The 22,729-nt window shown below is 38.3% G+C and overlaps 1 protein-coding gene across 12 annotated transcripts; it reads left to right on the top strand.

The window, feature by feature from the left end:
• Positions 1–2,341: 2,341 nt before the first annotated feature.
• PLEKHA1 (pleckstrin homology domain containing A1) lies at positions 2,342–19,871 on the top strand. Of its 12 annotated transcripts, none has more exons than XM_062496466.1 (12): positions 2,342–2,483; positions 3,854–3,910; positions 4,619–4,664; positions 6,090–6,187; positions 8,547–8,678; positions 9,510–9,653; positions 10,536–10,604; positions 12,732–12,796; positions 13,628–13,691; positions 14,001–14,090; positions 15,192–15,266; positions 17,411–19,871. In XM_062496466.1, the coding sequence occupies exons 1-12, from the start codon at positions 2,343–2,345 to the stop codon at positions 17,738–17,740; spliced, it is 1,311 nt and encodes a 436-aa protein (XP_062352450.1). In that variant the 5' UTR covers position 2,342; the 3' UTR covers positions 17,741–19,871. The 12 variants fall into 12 exon arrangements, with proteins under 12 accessions (XP_062352450.1, XP_062352458.1, XP_062352457.1 ...); XM_062496474.1 differs by having other exon boundaries at positions 6,090–6,154; positions 15,226–15,266; positions 17,411–17,758; XM_062496473.1 differs by having other exon boundaries at positions 8,556–8,678; positions 15,226–15,266; positions 17,411–17,758.
• Positions 19,872–22,729: the final 2,858 nt, after the last annotated feature.

The following is a 22,729-nucleotide window of genomic DNA, read 5'->3' as shown; positions in this document are numbered from 1 at the left end:
AGCACAGAGTAGATGTAAATAGTATCATTTTGTAGGCTAGAAATTAGCTAGTAGAACTTTGAAATAAAAAATCTTTATTCATTTAGATTTGGGGATTTTTTCCTTCTGTGAGAATTGGTTTACTGACAAATAAGAAAAAGCTTCTGAGTTTTGTCTTTTGCCGTAGAAAAAAAAATTCAAGTATTGGAGTAGTTCAGCTTTAGCTAATTGTATGTTCATAATGGAGCATTATGAGCATCCTCCTTTCATTTTCCTTGAAAGGTTTTCTGAAACATAGATTCTCTTATAGGGGGAAAGTTCTTTGAAAATTCAGTTGGTTTTATTCAAGGATTCTTAATCAATCCGTATCTTGTTTCAAAAACAAGTTTTCCTTGTTTCGTTTTCTTCACATCTGCAGAGAACACAGCTTTAAGTCTGCTCAGACAGGAAACCAGCCACCAATATTTGCTTCTTTTTAGGCACAGGGCTTTTCTGGGCTTCATAAACTGTTGATATGAAGCCTAAAGGGTGTCCTGGAAATGCTGGATGATTTTGTTGAGGGAACCACCTGGCACAAATTGAGGCAATATTGATAAATGGCAATTTTTATATTCATTTAAATGCAAACAAGGTAGGATGCCAAGTTCTGCCAGATTTGAGCTGTAATTTAGAGAACAGCTACACTTGAGCTTGCTCTCAGATGTGTTGTTTATAGGGAGATGTTGCTTCAGCATGAAGTGATCCCAAGAGCCTCAATTAAATTACTGATGAATGTTTGTTGAAATAATGATATTGTCCTGACAGCTCAAGTGTTTTTTTTGTGGTCCTTATAACTGTAACTTGGTTACAGAACTTCACTTAGATCTGTGATATTTAAATTGTGAGGAACACACCAAGAAAATTTAGTTTACCTTAGCAAGTTTTCTTACTTCATTGAAGAATAAACCTTTGCATATTTAAAGCATTATGATTGGTGATTGGCTTTTATGAAACTGTTTCTCAAAGTGATTGAGTAAAAAATTTGCTTGTGTTCTAATTAGTCATATAAAATGACAGCTGTAAATACAATTACACATTTACCTGCTTGTATATTGATCCCCTCCCCAAAAATGTGGATATCTGAGTCCCTAAAATAAACACTGGTTCGCTCCCCAAAACAGCACTTGAAAAACTGTCTCAGTTCTGGTGTGGTGTATCAGTACCTAACTACAAATAATTATCAGCTGTCTGTCATACTGTATGTGTAGGTAAATGCATTTAAATCAAGTAACCTTAAAAAAGTATTAAAGAATTTAAAGAAATACTAAAATGAAACTTCCATATTATTACACGGTTAAAGCTGAAGAAGTTGGAAAATTATGAAAAATGTGAAGTGCTTCAACCTTCTATGTCTTACATTAGTGTTTTTGGATCTGTGCTAATTCTGAATTTTGTAACAAAACGTGAAGACTGAATCATTTTTTTCCTGCCCTGGGAAAGATTGGCATCAATGTGATTTTTATCTTTTTTAGATGAGCATGCAAATTTATCTTTGGCCTTACAAGGCTGACTCCTAAAGTAAAATGACTGTCCCATAAAATAAAAGGAAGCAAAACCCGTGATGCAAAAGGCAGAGCCGTAAAAGGTGAATGGTAGAATGGTAATAGGTGGGCACAGCGGAGCTTTTAATTTAATTTTTTGAAGCAAAACAAGCTAAAAGCCAAAAAACTCCCCAGAACAAACGCCTGGCACATTCAGACCTCAGTACCATGAGCAGAGGGTGTTCACATCTCTGTTGGTGCACATATAGCTTCAGTTTCCTATTTCATGTGTAAAAATGAAAATATGCCTTCTTAGACACAGACATGAACTGCTTCTTGTGGGAGAGAAATGTGAACAATGTTTCTAAAACCTTTTTTTATTGCATTTGCCTAAGCAAGATATGTAAAGTTGTGTTGGGCAGTCGAGCTCCTGACAAAGATTCTTTCTTGATCACGAGAGGCAATGTCAGAGGAGGAAGTGTAACCCCACTGCTGTCTCAATTTTGTGCATGTTGTGAAGGAGAACCTTTATTTTTTAGTGATCTTGTAAAAGGTAGTCTTGATGCTCATCTGCTGCTTACCACTTGTAACTTTACACTTAAGCTATTAAATCTTGAGTACATGCTTCAAAGAAGTATGAAATTCCTGTCTAAAAAATTCAGTGCTGGTGGTGTGGGGAGCAGCTACGCTTCACTTACCCTTCCGCAGAAGCTTCTTTTGAGCCACTGATTGAAACTGTTCAAAATGTCACGGGTAGGCACAGAGCAGTCTTAAAATTAGCAACAAGGAACTTTGCTTACCTCCTGTGCTTCTTGTCGTGCAGTGTGATGTCCAGGGTCAGAAATGCCTTATGTAGATCGCCAGAATCGCATCTGTGGTTTCCTAGACATTGAGGAAAATGAGAACAGTGGGAAATTCCTGCGGAGGTACTTCATCCTGGACACGCGGGAGGACAGCCTGGTGTGGTACATGGATAACCCACAGGTGAGGTGCTCCTGGCAGGAGTTGCCTGGTTTGTCTCAGTTCTGGATTTTCTAACGAATTCACAGAAGTGGGGTTCAGTGTTATGGATCTGGAAGCCAGGGGGAAAAAAATCATTGGTGTTGGTGAAATAATTGTAAATCGGTTTAATATAACCAGATGAGCCAAATCACACCCCAGGGTTTAATTCACCTCTAACCTTATGTGGCAGTGCGTGGTTTTCCTTGCGTTATAGATTCCTTTCCCTCAACAGAATCAGTCATTGAGCAGCAATTTTTAATGAAACCTGCAATTGCAGTCCAGCATGGATGGTGTATCACTGAGGACAGCTTGGCTCCATTGTGATGGCGAGCAGCCTTTGGATAAAAGCTACTTGTACAATGTACCTGCATCCCTGTGTTTTCTAGCAGAGGGAAGAACAGATGATTGCTCAAGGTTTGGGCACAGACAGTGAGAACGTATGATCCGGGTCAGCTGACAGCTGCCTGCCAGAAGAATATCCATGTACCTTTGTGCCAGGAGCAGCAGAGTTAAAAAGCATGAGTCTGCTGTTCAAAGGAACCAGCAAAAACAAACTGGAAATGAAGTGCAGATCGATGGATGTGACTTGTGACTGAAGCATTTAAAAGTTCTCACCGAGGAGAGAAAGAATTTCTGCAAATAACAGAGACTTCAAGCATTTGATCTCAATGAGTGAAAAGAAGCAACCCAGGGCATGTGGACAAAATCTTGAAGTGCTGTAGAAATTGCAGTTCCTCAGGAGTTTTAAGACTTAATGATATTTGCAGTGCACACCCAGGCCTAGGTTCAGCCTTCTATTTCACATGCACAAATGAAAGGGTTTCTTGCAAGAGGCTAATTGAAACTTCTTGATTTTTCTTCCACTGCTGTAATTTTGAAGAACTGCAGAGTTTTTATAACTGTGAAGGCCTTTCTAAATCCCTGAAGCGACTGGAAAACATGTGAGATGGCCTTTGAAATATCTGACATAATAGATGAGTGTCACTTCTTGTCCCTTCCGCCTGCCCTGGTCAAAGTACATGAGATTCCAACATCTGTTAAGGAAAAAGTATTCTTTCCGGATTTCCTGGATGCAGACCCACAAGAATCCTTTTTCCTCTAGTAAAATACATAAACCTTTGAAACAATTACTGTTTGTATTGTTTCTAGCAGTCTTTCTGTTTTTAGTTAGCAGATGTGTGTATAATAAACAAGTAGTTTAGATCCCATTTCAAGCATACATTGTGCATTGTCTATAAAATTATGTAGGATTTTCTTTTTGTTGGTGGAATTACTTGCTTTTTATGCATAAACACTGACTGTGGCATGAGAATAAACTAGTATCACTTTGTAACATGTATGATTTGTTTCAGAATCTTCCCTCTGGATCTCCACCTGTTGGGGTCATTAAACTTACCTATATTTCAAAGGTAAGATAATTAATATGTGAGACACCCATTAAATTCTCAGCTTCAGACAAATTTAAATGCCACTTACTCCTTTTGCTTCTGTGATACTCCTGAATTAGAGAAGTGTTAAAACACTCCAATAGGTTCAGGTTAAAATAAGAACAGATTAATTACTGTGTTGTCTAAGTTTGTTTAGTGATTTCAAATAGCAGTTCTTTGTGCTCATAAAATTGACATTTCAGTTCTTTATGAGTATTTGAATTCCCACTAGTCTTGGAGAAAAGAGAGGCCATTTATGAAGGGGAAGATAACTTTGGGTGTGATACCTTGCAAGTAATGATGACTTTTAGTGGAGAGGCCAGAAAAATTTCTAAAAAATATTTAGTTCTTTACACTGTGTATACGGTTAGTTCTAAATATGTCTGAAAGGGAACTGTGAACTAAGAAAGTTTCTGTGGTTAAATTTGCAGCAGATAGTGCGTTAACAAATAAATGGAGAAAAAATAGTTCACCTTTTCTTGTCTTTCTGCTCATTTCTCATTCTTTTCTGTTGTCAGTACTGCATCTTCCCACTTCCTTGTTTGCCTTTCATTTTTGTTTGAATTCTCTTTATCATTGTGCCTGACCATCCTGCTGTGCTGCTAATCTTTGAATTTACCCACTTGGAAGAGAATGAAACTTGTGATATCTGATATTTTGTGACATTTATAATCTTAATTTCCCTTCTAGGTTAGCGATGCAACTAAGCTGAGGCCAAAGGCAGAGTTCTGTTTTGGTAAGTTTGGCATGTGCTGTGTGCTTTGAGTGCCTTCTTCAGAAATTTGGGACAAAGATAATATTCTGCAGTTCTGGTACCAGCTACAGCTGGTAGTGTTTAAAAAATAGCTTGTATTCACTTTCTTCTTTAGTATGATGGAAATGTTGGCTTCCTCATAAGGTATTTTTGTGTTTTTTCGTATTGCAGCTTAATGAGGACTAGGTGAGAGCTGTTTTTTCAGATGTCTGAACTTTTTGAAGCATTAATAAGCAATGAGAGTCGCTTTCAGAAATGTGGCCTGCTTGTCAGCTGGGAAGATAAGAAATTTAACTATTGAAATTTATTGTACTGATGAAAGTTGATTTAATTGATCTAAAAATACTGTCAGCCAATGCTCTTAAGTCAAATTTCAGCTTCTGTTGCTGCACAAAAAAAAAATAAATAAATCTTGAGGTGCCTTCTATGTTTAAATTTGTTTAAAATTTGCTAAAGCTTTTGATAATCCCAAAGCTCCTCCTGGTTTTAGGCAAGTACCTGGTGTGTCAGTTCAGTGCCATCTACAGATTCTTCTGCACGTCTGTGGAGGGCTTTGTCCTCAGCATTTGTAAAGTTTCTGCTGTTAGTGGGCCAGCTCTAGAACACCTTAATGATCCAAGATGATGGGTTAAATATCTCTAATTTGTTAAGGAGTTTTTCATGCTTTGTAGAGGAAAAATATAAATTTATTGTCTTTCTATTCAAATGGTTATAATGACTGTTCACCTTAAAACCTTTATTTCAAGAAGCAGACATGATTTTTATTTTTTTTTTTTTGCTGTTACACTTAAATTTGTTTGTCCTTTTTGGATAAAGGTTACCAGGTGTTGTGAGGTAGAGATATAAGCTCATTAAATATGTTCCTCTGCCAAGTCACTAAAGTAAAATAAAATTTGTGTTGTAGCTGTCTTAAAGTTGTTTGGTCTTGTGCATCATATACTTAGTAATTAATACTGATTTTTCCAGCAATTAAAAAAACGTTTAAAAAAGTAAATCAGTGACCAATGTCATGTTCATAGTGTCACAAAGGATAACAGATTCTGGTCAGAGGTTTAAAAGGAGAAAAGGAGAAGTTATAGAAGTCCCCAGGTACTTGTTGCCTGGGAAATTGAGAAAGAGGAAATGGAATTGTAACATATTTTGATAAAATTCAAGTCTTTATGTCAAAAAAATAATTTTTCAAAGTTTGTATGATGCCATTTAGGTGGAGAGCTTAAATTACTATTTTTTTAGAGTAAAGCAATCAAGTGGATTTATGTGTCTTAAGATTACTTTCTAAAATGAAACACAGCAGAGCACTTAAAGACTTTAAATGGAATTTTCATCTGAAATCAAATCTTTACATAATGATATTAAGTTTGCTCTTGAATTTCGGTGTTGTTAACTTTTCATAATGGTTTTCAACAGTTATGAATGCAGGGATGAGAAAATACTTTCTACAAGCCAATGATCAGCAGGACCTAGTTGAATGGGTAAATGTTCTGAACAAAGCTACCAAAATCACAGTAAGTGGTTGATATTTAGCAGTGCTTTCAAATGGTGACTGTCTCAAGGTGCTTAAATGTAACCTTTGCCTCCAGTTTCCATCACCACAAACAAGTCTTGGCTTGACTTTCCAGTACTTGGGGATACTGTACAGAAATCTCCCTAAATTTGAGTTCAACGTACTTTTTGGAAGTTGAACAAAAATATAACATTTTTAATTGCAGCATAGGATTTTTTCTAATAATGTAAAATTAACTGTGCATATTTAATATTATTTGAAATATCCAGAAGACACAAGCAAGCAGTGAAAAGATACACATCCTTTTACCTGCTGTCAAAAGTTGGTATTTCTTAAATTATCACTACAATATTGATCAAGCTCCAAAGGCTCTCTCTTGATTTTGAGTAGCAAAGAAACATTGATGGTTCTTCTGGTAAACATTAAATTGCTTTTCTGGGTTGTGCCAGGACAAGTTGTTATCTCATGAGAGAAACCCCCACGTGTTATCTCAGTCTTTTCAGGAGGCAGAAGTTATGGTTTTGTTTTCTCCAGTTTTGGGGAAGTGATGACAGTGAACACTTCTGAGAGCACAGCCTGGCAAAGAAGGGCTTCTGAGCATGGGTGCATGCATCTGTGTTTGTGTCAGTGATTTTCTCATTCTTGGGTTTTCTAAGGATGATTGTGAGTTCTTTCCATTGTTTTAATATAGCCCGTTCTTTGGAGTTAAGAAAATGCAACTGCTAATAATAAATTTTCAAGAGCCAGAAATACAAAGCCTTCTCACTTGGGTTTTTCGTAAGGAGTTTTTCACCGCAACAAGACCTGAGCTGTTTCCAATTGAAAAAATAAAGGGAATAAAAAAATAAATAATTGCATCAGTTTAGAGGGAATGCTGTTTATCATCTGTTTAACTTGCATTTTAAATGGCTGGTGAAATTAGTATTTTGTCTTTGAAGGGACAAGCCTTTGAACCATTCATCTGTTCACAGCTTGAGTATGGTATTAAGTACGGCCAATTATTGAATCAAATAATTAAGATCACTCAATTATTAATTTTAATATGAGCTTTACTTGCTGCAGATTGTAATCCTCCAAGATTCATTGCATGTTTTAGTCCTCTTGAGTGCTGATAATGTCAGAATGACTGTGAACCTCTGCAGCCTAGCACACTGTGTACCCGTTTGAGTGCTGTTTGAAAATGCCTTCCTGTGAGGAGGTGGTTGTGGGCTTGGTCTGCAGCATTTTCAGTAGGAGTTTGTGACAGCTGGAACACTTGCCCACAGAGCTGTAGCTACAAGCCTCTGCTTTTGTAAGGCTGAGGCTCACGAGTGTCTTACCCTTCAGTGCTGGACTTGGCTGGGGATGGAGTCACTGTGGCCAGCAGGACACTGTCCTAGGCTGACACCTGCTCTCAGCACTGCCTGTACTTCTCTGCAGGCTGCATTTTGTAAAACAAGCAGTCCTGGGCACAGGAACTTGAATCACAAATATGAAGTAGCTTTGGTTTCTTGTCTAGATCAGTTCAAATCCAAGTTTTGAATGTGTCACAGTCTTGGATGGAGAATCTGTGTGTCCTTCCTTTTGAAGGAGTTTGGATGTCTTCTGTAAATACCCAGTAGGTTGCTGGGTGGGGTATTTGGGTGTGAGACTTGATCTCTTCTTGCTGAAGTCACTTCAGACTTGCTATATTAATATTAGAGGAGAAGGAGATTAGAAATGAAAAAGGCCTTATAGTCGGTGCATTTCTTAGATTAAAGAAGTTTACTCAGAAAACAGAGTAAATACTTTATATCAAAACACAGGGAAATCAAATTCCTGTGGAGTTTTGATGGCTTTAGTTCCACAATTGAGAAAACTATCCAGTAGTTACTGATAGTTAGGTAGGCAGGGTCATTTTGGACAGAATTTAGCAATATATGTATGATTAATAGGGACAGTAACACAATCTTCATGCCAAGTACATGTGAGGACAAATGTCACACTGGTTAGACACCCTGTGTGACCAAAGTCCCAGTTTATGGCCTTGCTGTGCTTGCTCTGCAGGCACTGGGGCGTCTCCATTTTCTTACTAAAACTGAAAGCAGCCGAAAAATAAAGAACTAGCTCTTCAAATTAGCAGTGCTTCTTGAAGGTTAAATGAAGCACTTTATAGCAGAGCTTGCAACTGGTTTCATCCACTGCAATATCTTCATCTTCATTCACTTTTTTCTTGAGCACTAAAGCACAGTCATTGCAACAAATTTTTGTGTAAACCATTTTTAATCTTTTACAGTCGGTGTCCATTTGTTAAATCCTGCTAAAAATACTTCAAAATTCTTGAGTAATGCTTAGGGCTTTTTTTCATTAAACTGATGTCAGTTCTCACGTTGCAACTGCAGGTACCAAAGCAGTCTGATCCTCTCTGCCAAATGGATAATGCAAATCGTCAAGCTGAAAGCCCAGGTGGAAAGAAGCAAGTCTCTTACAGGACAGAAATTGTTGGTGGTGTTCCCATCATTACACCCACCCAGGTAATACCCCCCCAAACAAATGGGTTATTATTTGACACACAGAGCTGTACTTCTAAATGCATCTTTTGTTCATACTGAGTGCAGGTTCTGAGGATTTTTTTCCCTTTATACAAGATTTTAAATAATTGCTGGGGTACCAATTTTTTTTTGCTCACATGTACCTGTTAGTAGAAGAACAGTATTTTTGTCTGTGTGAAATGAGTTGTTGGTGTTAACAGTTCTGCCCCTATAACAGGAAAAAGGGGGGAAAAAAGTTGTAAGGAAAAGTGGGAAAAAAAGTTTGAGGGGCTGGACAAGCTTATGGAAGTAGAATCTGTGCAGTGCTAAAGATAGAACTGAATCTGTTGCTGAAAGTTTGCTGAGCTGAAAATAGTTACAGATTAGATGAATATCATGTAAATGACATGTGTGCTCCCAAAATGCATTTAAAAACTTGGTGAATTCTGATGTCTTGTAGTCCTAGAAATAACTTTGTTTGCTGTAGTCACCTCTAATGTTTTGCCCATGTCACAGGTTTGCACCAAATACATGCATGAATTTAAATCTGTACCATTTTTTCACTGGTTTTGTCAATATTATTTGAAAGTACTCAGCACTTTCTTAGTTTAGTTTCCAAGAGCAGCTTTCAAGGACTCAGCCCTTGGAGAGTCTAAGTTGTCTCTGGAAATCAGTTAAAATATTTTTTCTTTCAAATTGGAAATGGGATTTGTGAGCATGGGATGATGAAGTTATTTCCTACTGTAATTAGTATAGTTATTCCTTGAGCTTTAGAAAAATAAAAAAAACAAAACTGAGAGTATTCTGAACTTTCCTGCTTTTTTGTTCTTCTAGAAAGAAGAAGTCAGTGAGGGCAGTGAAGGGGCTGACAGGAATTATTTGAAGCGGTCACAAAGTCACCTTCCTTATTTTGCTGCTAAGCACCCCCCAGATAATGCCATTATCAAAGCTGGTTACTGTGTCAAACAAGGAGCAGTGGTGAGTATTATTAAAAACAAAAGACATTTGACACTGATTTTATAACTACTGACAGTAATAAGGATTAACTAAATATAAAATTTATCCTCCAGTAGCACTAAATTTTTGTCTGCATTACTTCTTTCCATGACTTTCTTTACTGTTGTGTTGTTGAAGATTTTAGAGAGGCCAAGTGTGTGCACAGACTTCATGTGATGGTTAGTGCATGCAGCTGAGAATTCTCCTGCTCTACATTCTGTAGAGATCTTTCTTTTGCTTATTAAAAGCATCTGAATTGGGACAGAAGTTCAGTGCCTGCTTTTTAAATCAGTAAAATGTTTAGAAAAGGCTGATTTTTCAGTTCAGAGGAAGAATTGTACAGCTTATCAGACTGATTAACACAAGTGGAGCTATTCATGTGATGCCTTGCTAGAAGAAGGAACAGATAGTTCAGATTAAGCACGATACACATCTTTGAGTTCTCACACTCTTTTTATCTTGGATTATGAAGCTTCTTTTTGTGACATCCCTTTTTTAGTTAAAAATAAACTAGAAACCTGTGATGTGTTGTCTTTCAGTTTTTCCTACAGAACAGTTCTGCTGCTGAGTCTCTACAGTTTGAATAAATTCTAGAAAATAGTAGCTTAAAGAATTTTGAAGTTGTACAAAGCCATGCATATTTATCTTGGGGACACTGAAGATACAAAATTTGTAATTATAATAAACTGCAATGAAGACATTATTCAAAATTAAGAGTTATGAATAAATGGAAGTTATACAATATCATATACTATAAATAAAAACTAGAATGGTAACTACAATTCAATATATTCATAAGATATGACATGTAAGTATATTTTATTTTATATATAAAATATATATTTATTTCTTTTCCCTTAACAGATGAAGAACTGGAAGAGAAGATACTTTCAACTAGATGAAAACACAATAGGATATTTCAAGTCTGAACTGGTAAGTTTCCAATTCTGTGTTATCTTCCAGTGATAGTTGGAAGAAAATCTGAAGGAATATGCTTGAGAAATGTGCTCTGCTGTTCCTGCAGCTCTTTAGTCTACTGTAATAACTTTTCATGAGTGGGAAGAACAAAAAAAAAAAACATTAATAGGGCTGCTGTTCTATGCTGTTCTATCTGGGAACCTGCTTGTAGGGCACTTGAAGAACAGTAATGAAGTCTCCTCTAAAGTCACCCTGATTTTTGTATTAGTACTTTTACATTTTTCACTTTCATATAATTAATTGTGTTGTTGAAACAGCTGATCACTGTGGGAAAGACAAAACTGTAATCTTAAACTTCTTCACTTAAAGTTAGAATTATGCTTTATCATCCAGATGATGGGATCTTCTCTCACACATTTGTTTCACCAGGGCAGCCAAGATGGACAAAAAGCTGTTGATTTTTTGTTCAACAGCAACATTTGCAGAGTTTCTTTTAATTTCATATACCTTTCTTCTTCTCTTGTCACTCCGAGTTTTTGGTTGATTTTGGTCAGAAGTGCTGTCAGGTTTCATTTAAGAAATTAAATGGCTGGTTCTGAATACAGTTAAGTGTGGGATTCTTTGCTTTTTTGGGAAAACAGACTAAATTTAACAAAATCTGTACCTAAGGAATGAAACTTGAGTTACAGAGTATTATAAATTAAGGAGAATTGAGCTTTCAAGCCAAACATAAGATGCAAAATGTCAAGAATCCAAATTTCAGGTTGTTTCTGAAGTTAACTTTGATTTCATTTCTAATGAGGGCATCTGCTACAGTAGCAGGGGTTTGATCTTGCATCATTATCTTTGTTAAGCTGTCAGCAGAGCAATTCTGACTCATTGCCTGTAAGAAACCCTCTATTTTTATTTAAAAAACAAATCTGAGCTCAGATTGCTCACAAACAAGTTCTAACCTAGTGAAGAATTGTACTGTGGGAGTGTATAATAGAAGGATGGTAGAAATACTTGCACTTTCAGTGTTTTCATCATGCTCTTGAGCCTGTGTCAGTCCACAGGAGCATAGTGGAATGCAAGCAATATGAGACTCAGAAGATGCTCATTTCTGAGCTGGGGCTTTCCCTCCAAGAGGTGTGTGCACTCCAGAGATGATCTTGCAGTTCACAGTTAGTGTATTACTTTGAAAATACATTTTAATGGGTGATTGAATCTAAGGACAACAGAGGAAAGAGAGCACCACAATTGAAAACGTTGGGTTTTAAACTTTCTACATTTGATCTGCTACAGATCAAAATGGTCTAATGAAAAATGCTCGTGGAGGATTGGTGACATTTGCTGCTTGCTCAGCATGAATCTCCTGAGTACCTGTTGTGGAAATAGTAGGGGAAGTCATTCCAGAGCTGAAAGCTTTTTGTTTCCTCTGGAAGTTGTAGCCAACTGAAGCAATCTGTTGTAACTTGGCTTAAAGAAAACACAGTAGGAGGTGAAATAAGTTGTTGTTTGTTTCTGGTTTGCTGCAACAGCCACTGGAAAATAATAGTATGTGTGACATTATGTTGTCATGGGAAAAGTGAAAGTGTTTCTGTTTGAATGTTCTCGCTTTTTTCCTGTTGTGTGAAACTTTAGCACTTATTTTTGTTATGGTAACAGAATTTCTAAATGCTTTGAGGGTACTTGCTCTTTTGCAGGTGTTAAGGACTAGTTTCTTTGTAGTACTTTTAGTTGCATTAAGTGTAGGATACTGTGAATCTTACTTAAGGCAGTGTCATGCAGTCCAATGAACAAAGCATCTTCTGTGGTAGCATTTCATAGCAAATTAATGTAATCAAAATTTTAATGAAATGAGCTGCTTGAGGCCAGGGTCAGTTGTCTGATCTGGTTAGAGGAAGAGGACAGGGTGGTTGTCTTCATTATAGTATGGAATTAATGTTTTGGGAGGTTTTACTTCTTGATTTGGCCTCCTCTTCTTTGCAAATGCCATGGTTGGTTTAATACTTAAAAAAGCAAATGAAATTTCGGTTGACACCACTTTTTTTATAAGTGACTGCCTTGAAAGTCTCATTTATATGGCTGCTGCTGTCCTGACCTCTGGCTTTCTGTTCAAGTTGTTAGATACACTGTAGTAAAACATGTTTCTTTTTTCAGGAGAAGGAACCTCTCAGGGTTATACCACTTAAGGAGGTCCATAAAGTTCAGGAGTGCAAACAGAGGTGAGGAGGGAAGCACTGATGTCATTCCATGGAGTGCAGTTCCCTGCGTGGTCATGGCCAGGCTGCTCCTTGGAGAGCTATTCAATAACCTCACTTGACATGTGCATGTGGGGTGTTCTTTCTCTATGGGACAGCACACTGTTGTGTGCATTAAATGGGTTTTGAGGGGTCTGTATTAATGTGTGTTTCAAACTTGCAAATTTGGACAAGAGCAAAGGAATATCATGGAGCCAAGAGTTAGAGATGTGTGGGTGCTGTCTGATCTGAGGTAGCAATTTCAGGAGTCTCTATTCTGCTTACATAATGTCTAATCCATTAGAGGACATTAAATTATGTTAGAATGAGTTGGATTAATTCACTCATGTTAGAATGAGTAGGATGAATCTGGCTGAGAACACTCTTCACCCTGCTGTTTCCCTCCTACCAAATAGCAATATACTAAAGAATAATTGGTTTTTTAGCACTTGAGAGGTGCTGATTTTTCTGTTTTTTTCTTTAGCAGGCTACTTACAGAAGTTTGACTAGAATGAAAAATATTTTTAACTTAACGGATGATTTAGAATGTTCCAATTAAAAATGTATGTTAAATATTTTTAGACTTAACATTATATGATTTTAAATGTTCATATTGAAAATACATGTAGTAGCACATGTGCCGCTGGTAAACTAAAATCATAGGGCTAAAATTAGTAAAATAACAATGATAAAGTGATAAAGAAATGCAAAAGTCAGACAGCAAATGCTCTGATTCTCTGCCAGTTCTACGGTCTTGTTAAAATACAGTGGAAAAGTTGTACTTGCTTTTGAACTGCTTTTGTGTTTCATTTTCAGTGATATAATGATGAGAGACAATCTCTTTGAAATTGTAACAACTTCTCGAACCTTTTATGTGCAGGTAATTTCTCTTTTTTAAACTTTGGGCAAACCCAAGAGACTGCCAGAGTTAAATACACTTTAAAAGTGAAATGACAGCACTTCTTCACTTTGACCATACCATGATTTTCAGAGGGAATGTTATCTTCAGGATATTTTATTTACTGCTTTGTGTAGCTGTATGCATCTGATAGCAAATTCAGAGTGAGACCTTAAGAAACGCGTGGGTGAAGCAATGAGGGGTTAGGTGGTTGTGCTGCTGCAGGTGGTGGGCCGGTGGGGTGGGCAGGCTGGGAGCTGCTGCTGACCATGGTGTTGCTGTTGGCTGCAGGCAGACAGCCCCGAGGACATGCACAGCTGGATCAAGGCCATTTCTGGGGCCATCGTAGCACAGCGGGGACCCGGGAGATCGGCGGCTTCCGTACGTCACCCTGCACCTCCCAGGAGATGCCATTAGCTCCTGTTCACTTGTTCCTGGTTTTTTCCTCTGGCCTTTCCTCTCTCCTGTCCTGTAGTAACGTGGCCTCTTTGCATGAGCTTTCAACCAGACCGGTGTCAAACACTTGGTGTTTTTAATGGAGCACTTTTTTTAGTCCTACCTGTGACTTTTCTGTGCGTTGTTTGTCGTGAACACGTAGATAATGCAGTGCTAACCTAGAGAAGTCCAATGTGGTCTGTCGCTATTACTAGTTTGGGAGTTAAATTAAAACTTTCTAATTCCTGTGAGGTGTTTCTGCTCATTGCTGTGTTTTGCAGTCAAATGACAATATCCTAATTTCTTTGTAACAACTCTCACTACAAAATTGTGATTCTTTGTTGCTGGTAGTTTACTGTATATTCAGATACAGATGAAAATTTCACCTAAGAGATTGTGCTCACATGAATTAGTGTTTGCTGTTGGAAATGCGGTGAGAACAGCATCTTTAAGTACTGAACTGGGACACTGTGACAAGTGTTAATATTTCTGAAGCCACATGGATGCCAGCATTTCATACCTACTAGCATTTAAACTGTATCAGTTGTTTAGCTAGCACAAACATCATTAACTTGTGGAAAGTAGTGGGAGTTACTCTGGTGTCACAGTGTCTCCAAGTATGTCCAGGTGTAGCATCAGGAATATTTCACAGTTCAGGTATTGCATGCTGTGTTTTTCATTTTCTGTCTCTGGGATGTTTTGTAATAAACTGGATATATCATTACCCCCATAATCTGAAATCTAGTAGTTCAAGCCTGGCTTTTGACTACAAATTTACATTGGTACCGTGTTTCTGGTCAATCAGCCTAAGCTCTCAAACAATTTTTTGGTAGCTGCTTCATGCTTTTAAATAAAACTTCGTATTACAAATTTTCTCTTTGTGGGGGCAATAAAAACCACTCAGGTAACTTTTCTTTCTGTATGCTTTTTTCCCTTTGTTTTTTTTTTCTTTTGTTTTTTTTTTTCGTGCGGGGCTAACTGAGCAATGTAGCTATGACTGTCTGCATCACTACTTGTTCCCTCTGTTGTCCTCTCTCCCAAGTCCAGGTGACTCTAATCTTAGCTTTGCACTGTGTTCCAGATGCGGCAGGCCAGAAGGCTGTCGAATCCTTGTATACAGAGGTATACATCAAGAACTGGTGAATGCAGCACGTATGTGGGCTCTCATGGAAACTCGCCTTCTTAACAGAGGGCTAGCACTAGACACTAATTTGCACTATAAAACAAACTAAAAAAAATAATGCTACCTGTTGTCATTACCATTACTGAAAACTAACTCATCAATAATATTGTTCACTCACAGGTTTGCACTGTTTTTTTTTTTTCCTTGCTTTTAAAATGATTGGAAATGAAAAACACCAGAACCACTGCTTGTACATCAAAGCACAGTACTTATTTAAACTTAAGTGATGAGATGTCACTTTTAATAGGAAGGTACTAAAGCTAATTTGCATGAGAGTTCATACTTCCATTTTACTTTACATTTGCCTTGAAACTGCGCAAAAGCAAGATTAAATTGCAGCTGCCCACAAACTAATTCAGATGAGTGCACACAGAACATGCACGTTGTAACTCTAGGATTTGGAAGGATCTATAGTAGCCTGATTTGCATGGCTTGAGAGGTCTCTGCATGAAATGATTAGTTCAGACGTAGAAGCATTATATAATATTGTATAATCAGTACACTGTTCAAAGCAGGGCACCTCAGGAGTAGTGCAGCAGCAGTCTCCTAACTGTGAAATTGCAACCAGTGTGGTAGTAAAATCTGAGTATCCTTCAGGGCAGCTTAGCAAAAATTCAGAGATCTGGTCCTAATATCCCTTTTGTCCTATTTGGTGAAGTAAAGTTATTAATAATAAGAACAGGAGGTAAAGCAGTGAATCAGAAGTTCTCCTAAAGCAAACTTTTTTTCCTTAAGTGGAGTATCAAGTGAGGTATGAAATAAGGCAGCGTAAATGATGTGAAATACTTCAGTGAAATTGAACACCAAACTCAAGTCCAAAAAAAAGTTGCACAGGTTCATCCAATAACATTAAGCTCGTTTATAAAAAGAAATATGGTAGTACTTGGCAGAATCCATTTTGGTTAAATTTATTAGTTCACATGTCATGAGAATGTCATAGCATCCTAAAAGAAACTTGAAAAAAAAAAAGTATTTAATTTAGGATGTATATTTGCATCTTGGACACACATCTGTGATGCGTTTGGGGATGTTTTTGGCTAACAAATGTGCTTGAGGAATGCCTTGATTTGTGTGTGCACATGGGTTGGCAGATTCCTTTAGTTCCTGGACTAACACTGGTGGTGGCAGAACTGGCAGCAGCTGCAGCTCCTAATGCACACACAGTTCACTGCAACACCACACAGCATTTGGATCAGAGCATTTCAAACCCAGCACTGCTCAGGGATTTGAGACATGCTGACAGAACTGATGGAAGCAGTGTAGAATCCAAGGAACTTCTTGTTCCTGTTCAGGAGGTCAGGCTATCCCAGGATATCCAAATGGCATTCCATGCCTGTGCTTCAGACAACTAAATCATTCCTGGGTATTCTGGGGACTTGTTTCTGTCAATGAGTAAATGGTGGAAGATTAAATTAAATAGTTATGCAAAGGTCAGCAGAGTGATGATAATAAACACACAGCAATAACTTGAATGAAAGTAACAGTTTAAGTATCAGTTTATTTTCTAGGTCATTGCTTTGGAAATTTTTTATAGTCTTGATGGTTTAAAAGTTTTTTTTGGTCCTTGGGAGAAATGGGAGAGATTGGTAACCCAAGAAGAGGGAACAGTAAACTATGCATTACTTCAGGATTCAGGATACAAGTGCTTGATTTATATGAACAGGTCTAAATACATTTTTCTTTTGGAAAGATGTGACTTTCAGTGGCCTTTAAAGTGTGCATCTCGAAGAGGTTATTTAACATCTTAGTAGAAGTCTCAGTTTGCTGGACTATATTAAAAAGTCTACAGAGCTGCTGTGCTTGATTGAAGAATTTAATTTCATTAAATGCATCAGCTGATGTGGCTGTCACATCCTGCTGTGAGCTCACTCTCAGTAAAGCAGTGCCTCGAGAAAGCACCTGCCTCCTGCTGCCGTGGCTGATGCTTCGCTTTGTGTATTTTCTGTCTCGATTTTTTTTTCATTTTTGTTTTTTTTGTTTGTTTGTTTGTTTTTTTTTTGTTGTTGTGAGTGTGAAATCTGAACCTGCATCTTTCCACCGTGACATCAGCGACTTCACCTGACACGTTCCCTTCTTTTTCCAGGAGCATCCCGAGTCTTCTTCCGACCCCGGCCATGCTGTCCGTGCTGCCGGCGCAGTCGCAGGCAGCTCACATTCCACAGCCCCTCACGGCAGCCCTCTGGTCCCAGCCCCTCACCCCAAACCCCCTGCCTTGGAGAAGCGAGGATTTCACGAGTCTTTTACCAAGGCCAAGCCAAGGAGCTACAAGATCCAGGCTGTCGCTCCAAGAGAATCAACTTCCAAAGTGACTGAACGGGGCCCCTGGGAACCCCGGAGCAAAAATGGCACTCAGGAACAGGATCCTGGCCTTGTGGATCTGGATGATGCAAGCCTTCCAGTCAGTGATGTGTAGGGATGGAAGTGTTTGGAGAATGATCCATTTGTTCGGTCCTTTAATTTCCTTGCTCGGACTTTGAACCAAAGAAAATTCCAGGAAATGAGAACAAAAAAATGAAAAAGAAAAGAAAAAACCAACTGGAGCACTGCTGTTATATATATGTACGTGTGTGTTCCTGTGCACACATGGGTATATATAATGTGTTTGTGTGTTGCCTTTCAGCTGAGGGTCAGAGATGGACCTTAGGCGTTTTCTCAAAGCCTGATAGTAAATCACTTACTAGGGTGGGGCCAAACTGCACAGTTTAGGAAAAAAAAAACCCAACCCAAAATGCATTTAAAAAAAAAAAAAAAGTACTTCTGCAAGTAAGCAAGGTACCAGCAACTTCTAATTCCTGATCTGGCAGATTTACAAAATTTGCAACTAATGCTCTATTCTGGAGAACTTGTTGCCAACAAATGTGATTATTTAATTTCATCTTAAACTACAGTAAGATTTTAGGCATATTTGAGAATTTTTTCTCTCCGTGACTTTCAGATACCAGGAAATGCACAAAATGTTTATTCTGTTCTTTAGGATCAACAGTGTCAACTGATTTGTTATCAGAACAAGAATTCTGAACTCCCTTGGAATTCTAGTTATGGTGCTGTAAAATTTCCACTAAAATAATATTTTGAATAGTCAGCCTATTTTTGATGCACTCCTAAAGATGGGTTATAACTTTTTGCACATTTGGATATCCATGGACTGCATGCAGTGGTGTTTTGGAGGGGGGAGAAGAGAATTTGGACACTTTAGATCTTTTTAACTAAGTAGGGTTTATGTTGTGTTACATTAGGCTTTGCAGCAATGATGTTTTCTTAAATGTTTAAGTGTTAATTGTTTGGTTAATGTTTTGAGAATGATTTCCTTCCCAGTGCTTTGTGAACAGTTCTTGTTCCTGTATTGACCAGTGAAAGAGCTCCTTTAGTTGTGATGTTATTGGTACTGAACTGTTCCTAGTCCTGCAATCGTGGCCTATAACTTTTGGTGCACTAAGAATCTGAAGTGCCTGTTTTCTCTCACATTGTTGAAACACTTCTGGGTTAGTGATGTACACAGACCAATCTTACTGGGTTTGAGCGTTGGCTTGGAGTTGCTCTGGATAGCATAGTTTGAAACAGCTCTTTAAAACAAGATTTGTGCCAGGGGTACCAGTGTTCTGGTGTTGCACCCACTGCTGTGCAATATGTGTCCTTAAGAAGTGAGTATTTGTTGTTTGTGTACACTGTGTTATGGGGCATCAGTGATGCCAGCGAGGGGAGCCTTTACATTTCAAGTGTTGGATTAGATGGTGTGTACTTTTCATCGTTTTTGGGAAAAAAAAAAAAAAGTTTGCTTTAATCCCAGCCCCACAAATATCTCATGCTGCTGCTTACTGTGATCCTGATTGTCCAGCTTGGTGACAATTTTTATCTACTGGAACCTAAGATGCATATCAGGCAAGTCCATCTTCTCTCCAACTTCCAAACTGGCTTCCTGCTTGAGAGATGTGGATGGCTTTACCACAGCAATTTGTTGATCCCAGGACAGACTAATTGGTGTCATATAAGAATGGAATATAATTAATTTCAGAACCTTAAATTATATCAGCACCTTCTTTTGGTTTTGTTTTTTTTTTTTTTTTTTTTTTATCCATAAGCTAACTTAACCACTGCCTCAAGGCAGTGGTGTCTGTAAATTACTGGTTTTGTTTGACTTTAGATATATGTGAAAACTAGCACAGAATTGGAAATTACTGTAAATGTCTGTACTAGTATTGTAGGTTTTAATTTCTATAAAAATAAACCATTAGCTCTCTAAAAGCTTATTTTTTCACAAGTACATTCTGTGTGGAAGACACTTTGCATTGTAATATTTTTACTGTAGTCTAACATCTGAAATCACTTGCTCTGGTACAGCTTTCACACTGCATGGTCATTTTATTATATTTTGGTATTGGCAAATTTACACATTGGGTGGAGGTAAAGCAGCTCCATTGTGGGACTTACAAAAAGAGGGAAAAAGAGAAAAACAAAAAAAAAGAAATGAACTACTGTTGTAGTTCAGTAGCGTAGGGAAATATTTGTGGTTGGTCACTGTCAGGGTCTCCTATTTATCAGTACTTTTTTAAATCTATGAAAATTGTTAAATTATTTTAGAAAGAGTGCTGTAAATATGTCACATTTAAATTGTCAATAAATCAGTTTGGGTAACTTAAAATAACATCTGGTTGAGTTTCTTTGCACCATGACAAATCATTATATTCTTTTTTCAGCGTGTAAGAGGTCAGATTGTCCTTTATCCAGCCGTGGCATCTCTAATTCTTCAAATCTAATCAGGTTGTGTAGCCTGGGAATGAAATTGAACAGACCGAGCTGATTTTCTTGTGCTGTTCTCAGTTTCTTCTCTGGAAGTTTTACATGTTATGCAAGGGATATTGATTAAAAAAAAAAATGTCTCCGGGGAATTAAATGTAACGTGGATTTTTCTGTCTTTATACTGATGGATCAGAAGGGTTCTCTCAGAGATGCTTTCCTGAATTACAGACTGGACACAATTACCCAGATTCCACTGCCACCACCTGGCTGTGCACTCTGCCCTTCACTGAGGGAGAAATCAAATTATTCTCTGTGGCTAAAGATTCAAACTCACCGTGTTAAAATCTAATATTTACAGAAAATGGAGCTGCTTACTGCAGTGCACATTCCTGGGGGCACCTGCTGAGGGGTGATGCTTCAAGATACAATTTAACAAAGTAGAATAGTCCTTAACCTAGTGGAATATCAGGATGTCAGCACCACCTAGGGGTCACACTCCAGCTCGAAAAATCAATCAAGTGTGGAACTAATTTGCGTTTAAAGTGTATTTCATACTTAAAAACTGATCTGGAGACACTAGTTGTTAAGTCACTGGACTGTTCTAGATGGGCTGGGTGGTTTTTTGTTGGTGGTTTTTGGGGTTTTCTTAAATTTTTGCTCTTTTTTAGGCTTTTTTTTTTAGGTTTTATAGTAAGTATTGTAATGGATGGAGAAACTGCAGAGCGCACCTAATATTTACGCTCTGAAGGTGTGGAACAGAAATATTGTCGTTTTAACAATTCCATTTTAAATAGAGGTGAGAGAGGGAAGAAATGAAAGAAGGGGAAACATTGGGTAGGGAATTTTAATCTAGAAGTTGAAAGAGGGAAGAAATGAAAGAAGGGGAAACATTGGGTCGGGAATTTTAATCTAGAAGTTGAAAGAGGGAAGAAATGAAAGAAGGGGAAATACTGGGTAGGGAATTTTAGTCTAGAAGTTGAAATTAAAACAGTGAAGCCCTCTGCTATGTGTTGTTTTGCCTTCTAACTCTTAATAATCATCTGAACTTTTTAGAACTGCCTATAGATTAATTGATGCTCCAGACCAGTGAGCTGCTGAAGCCCTTCTGAGATGAACTAGTGAAATACTGAAGGCGGTTCTCTGGAAAACTCAAACCTCAATCCTGCCCTGGGAGTTGCGTCTGCCTGGATTTTTCACTTGAGATTTTAAGGTGCAAACTCTGAGGAAAAGAAACTGGCACTCATTTGTGAAGGCACTACTAATGGCGTAGTAGCTGTTGAACACTGCCCTTCAAAGTGTCGCTTTTGACGCTGTAATTATGGATTTGCATTTCAAACGAGTGGAATTTTGCATATCGGGATGCGTTGCGAGCGCATCTTGCAAGAATTCCAACCACTGTGTCGCTCTGCGCTCTCCTGATGGGCGCTCGGGACACCCGAGTCACCTTCTCTCAACAGAGGGGTGGCAGCTGCGAGCTCGCAGGGCAGTGGGTTTGTTTTCCCGTAAATTATGAAGTTTCGGCGCTTGTTTTACAGTCCGCAGTGTGCTACGTGCGCTCCTGCTGGTAGCTTTGCCCTCCGACAGGAAGGAAATGCCACCTGACCGCAAAGACACACTCGGTGCAGATTAGCGATTGTTTCTTGGGGCAGGTCGCTTGGATTCGTGTCAGCCTTTACAAAAGACACCCTGATGGCTCATTTAGTTTGTAAATTATGTCAGCAGTTAATGCCTCTCAAGCACCGGGGTCTAGATTATATCAGGAAAAGAACGTGGAGTTTTAAATTCCCTGGTATGAAGCCATTCTCATTCAAAGTAGTGGCATTTTTTTTTTTCTGTATGTCGCAATGGATTTAGTTATTTTTTTAAGGTGTGTTATTTCTTTAAGTTTTTTGTAATTGTTTTGTTCTGTTAAAGTGGAGAAGTTCTGGGATTTTGGGAGGTGGGAGTTGGGGATGTTACACATTTTCCCCAGAAAATCTGAGAGGAAGCCATTAAGGCATGAAGCAGAATTATGATAATAATGAAGCAAACAGACAGAATAAAGCTAGAAAAGCTTTCTGCCAAGTCCAAGATGTTGGAGTTTACTCCGACTGTGAGCATTCCAACCTTCCCAAACCTCCTTCACCCTCGTTTCTGACCAGGACCCTTCTAGACTCAGACTGTACCCTTTTTTCTCTGGCCATGTGTGCCCTGTTTTCATCCTTTACTTTCTTCTCCCCGCTCCGTGTGTGCCCAGGTGCTCCGAGGTCACATTGCAGGGCAGGGCGGGGTGGCGCAGCATCCCTGGATCCCTGACAGCAGCGTCCAGACTTCCGTGCCTCCAGCAGAATTTCTAGCTTGTGATCTCTAGGTGGAGCCTCCTATCACCCAGTTCCTTTTGAAAAGCAGGGGATGAGGTATTTTAGCACAGAGACTCTGGAGTGTGTTTTTCAGACCACGTTTTTGGCCTTTTTGGTGGTTAATGTCTGCTGGCTTGGGGAGCTGTTCTGTGTCAGGTGAAGGAGAAATAATAATCGTGGGGTGTGCAGCGCCTCTCAGATCTAAGGCGCTTGTGCACACATCAGATAGACAATTAGCAAATCTATTTTTCAGTGAGCTAATTTATTAACCCTCCCAAAGGTTTAGCTCAGTTATTCTGGAAAGCAAGACGTTTATATTCAGATTT

The sequence above is a fragment of the Cinclus cinclus genome, chromosome 7 (assembly GCF_963662255.1).
Source record: "Cinclus cinclus chromosome 7, bCinCin1.1, whole genome shotgun sequence".
Lineage (NCBI taxonomy): Eukaryota > Metazoa > Chordata > Aves > Passeriformes > Cinclidae > Cinclus > Cinclus cinclus.
This window is presented reverse-complemented; position numbering and strand designations above follow the sequence as displayed.

Coding starts and splice junctions, on each gene's coding strand:
- PLEKHA1 (XM_062496466.1), top strand. CDS start 2,343: ATGCCTTATGTAGATCGCCAGAATCGCATCTGTGGTTTCCTAGACATT. Junction 9,654..10,535: donor GTGTCAAACAAGGAGCAGTG/GTGAGTATTATT, acceptor TTCCCTTAACAG/ATGAAGAACTGGAAGAGAAG. Junction 14,091..15,191: donor CCGGGAGATCGGCGGCTTCC/GTACGTCACCCT, acceptor TCCCAAGTCCAG/GTGACTCTAATCTTAGCTTT.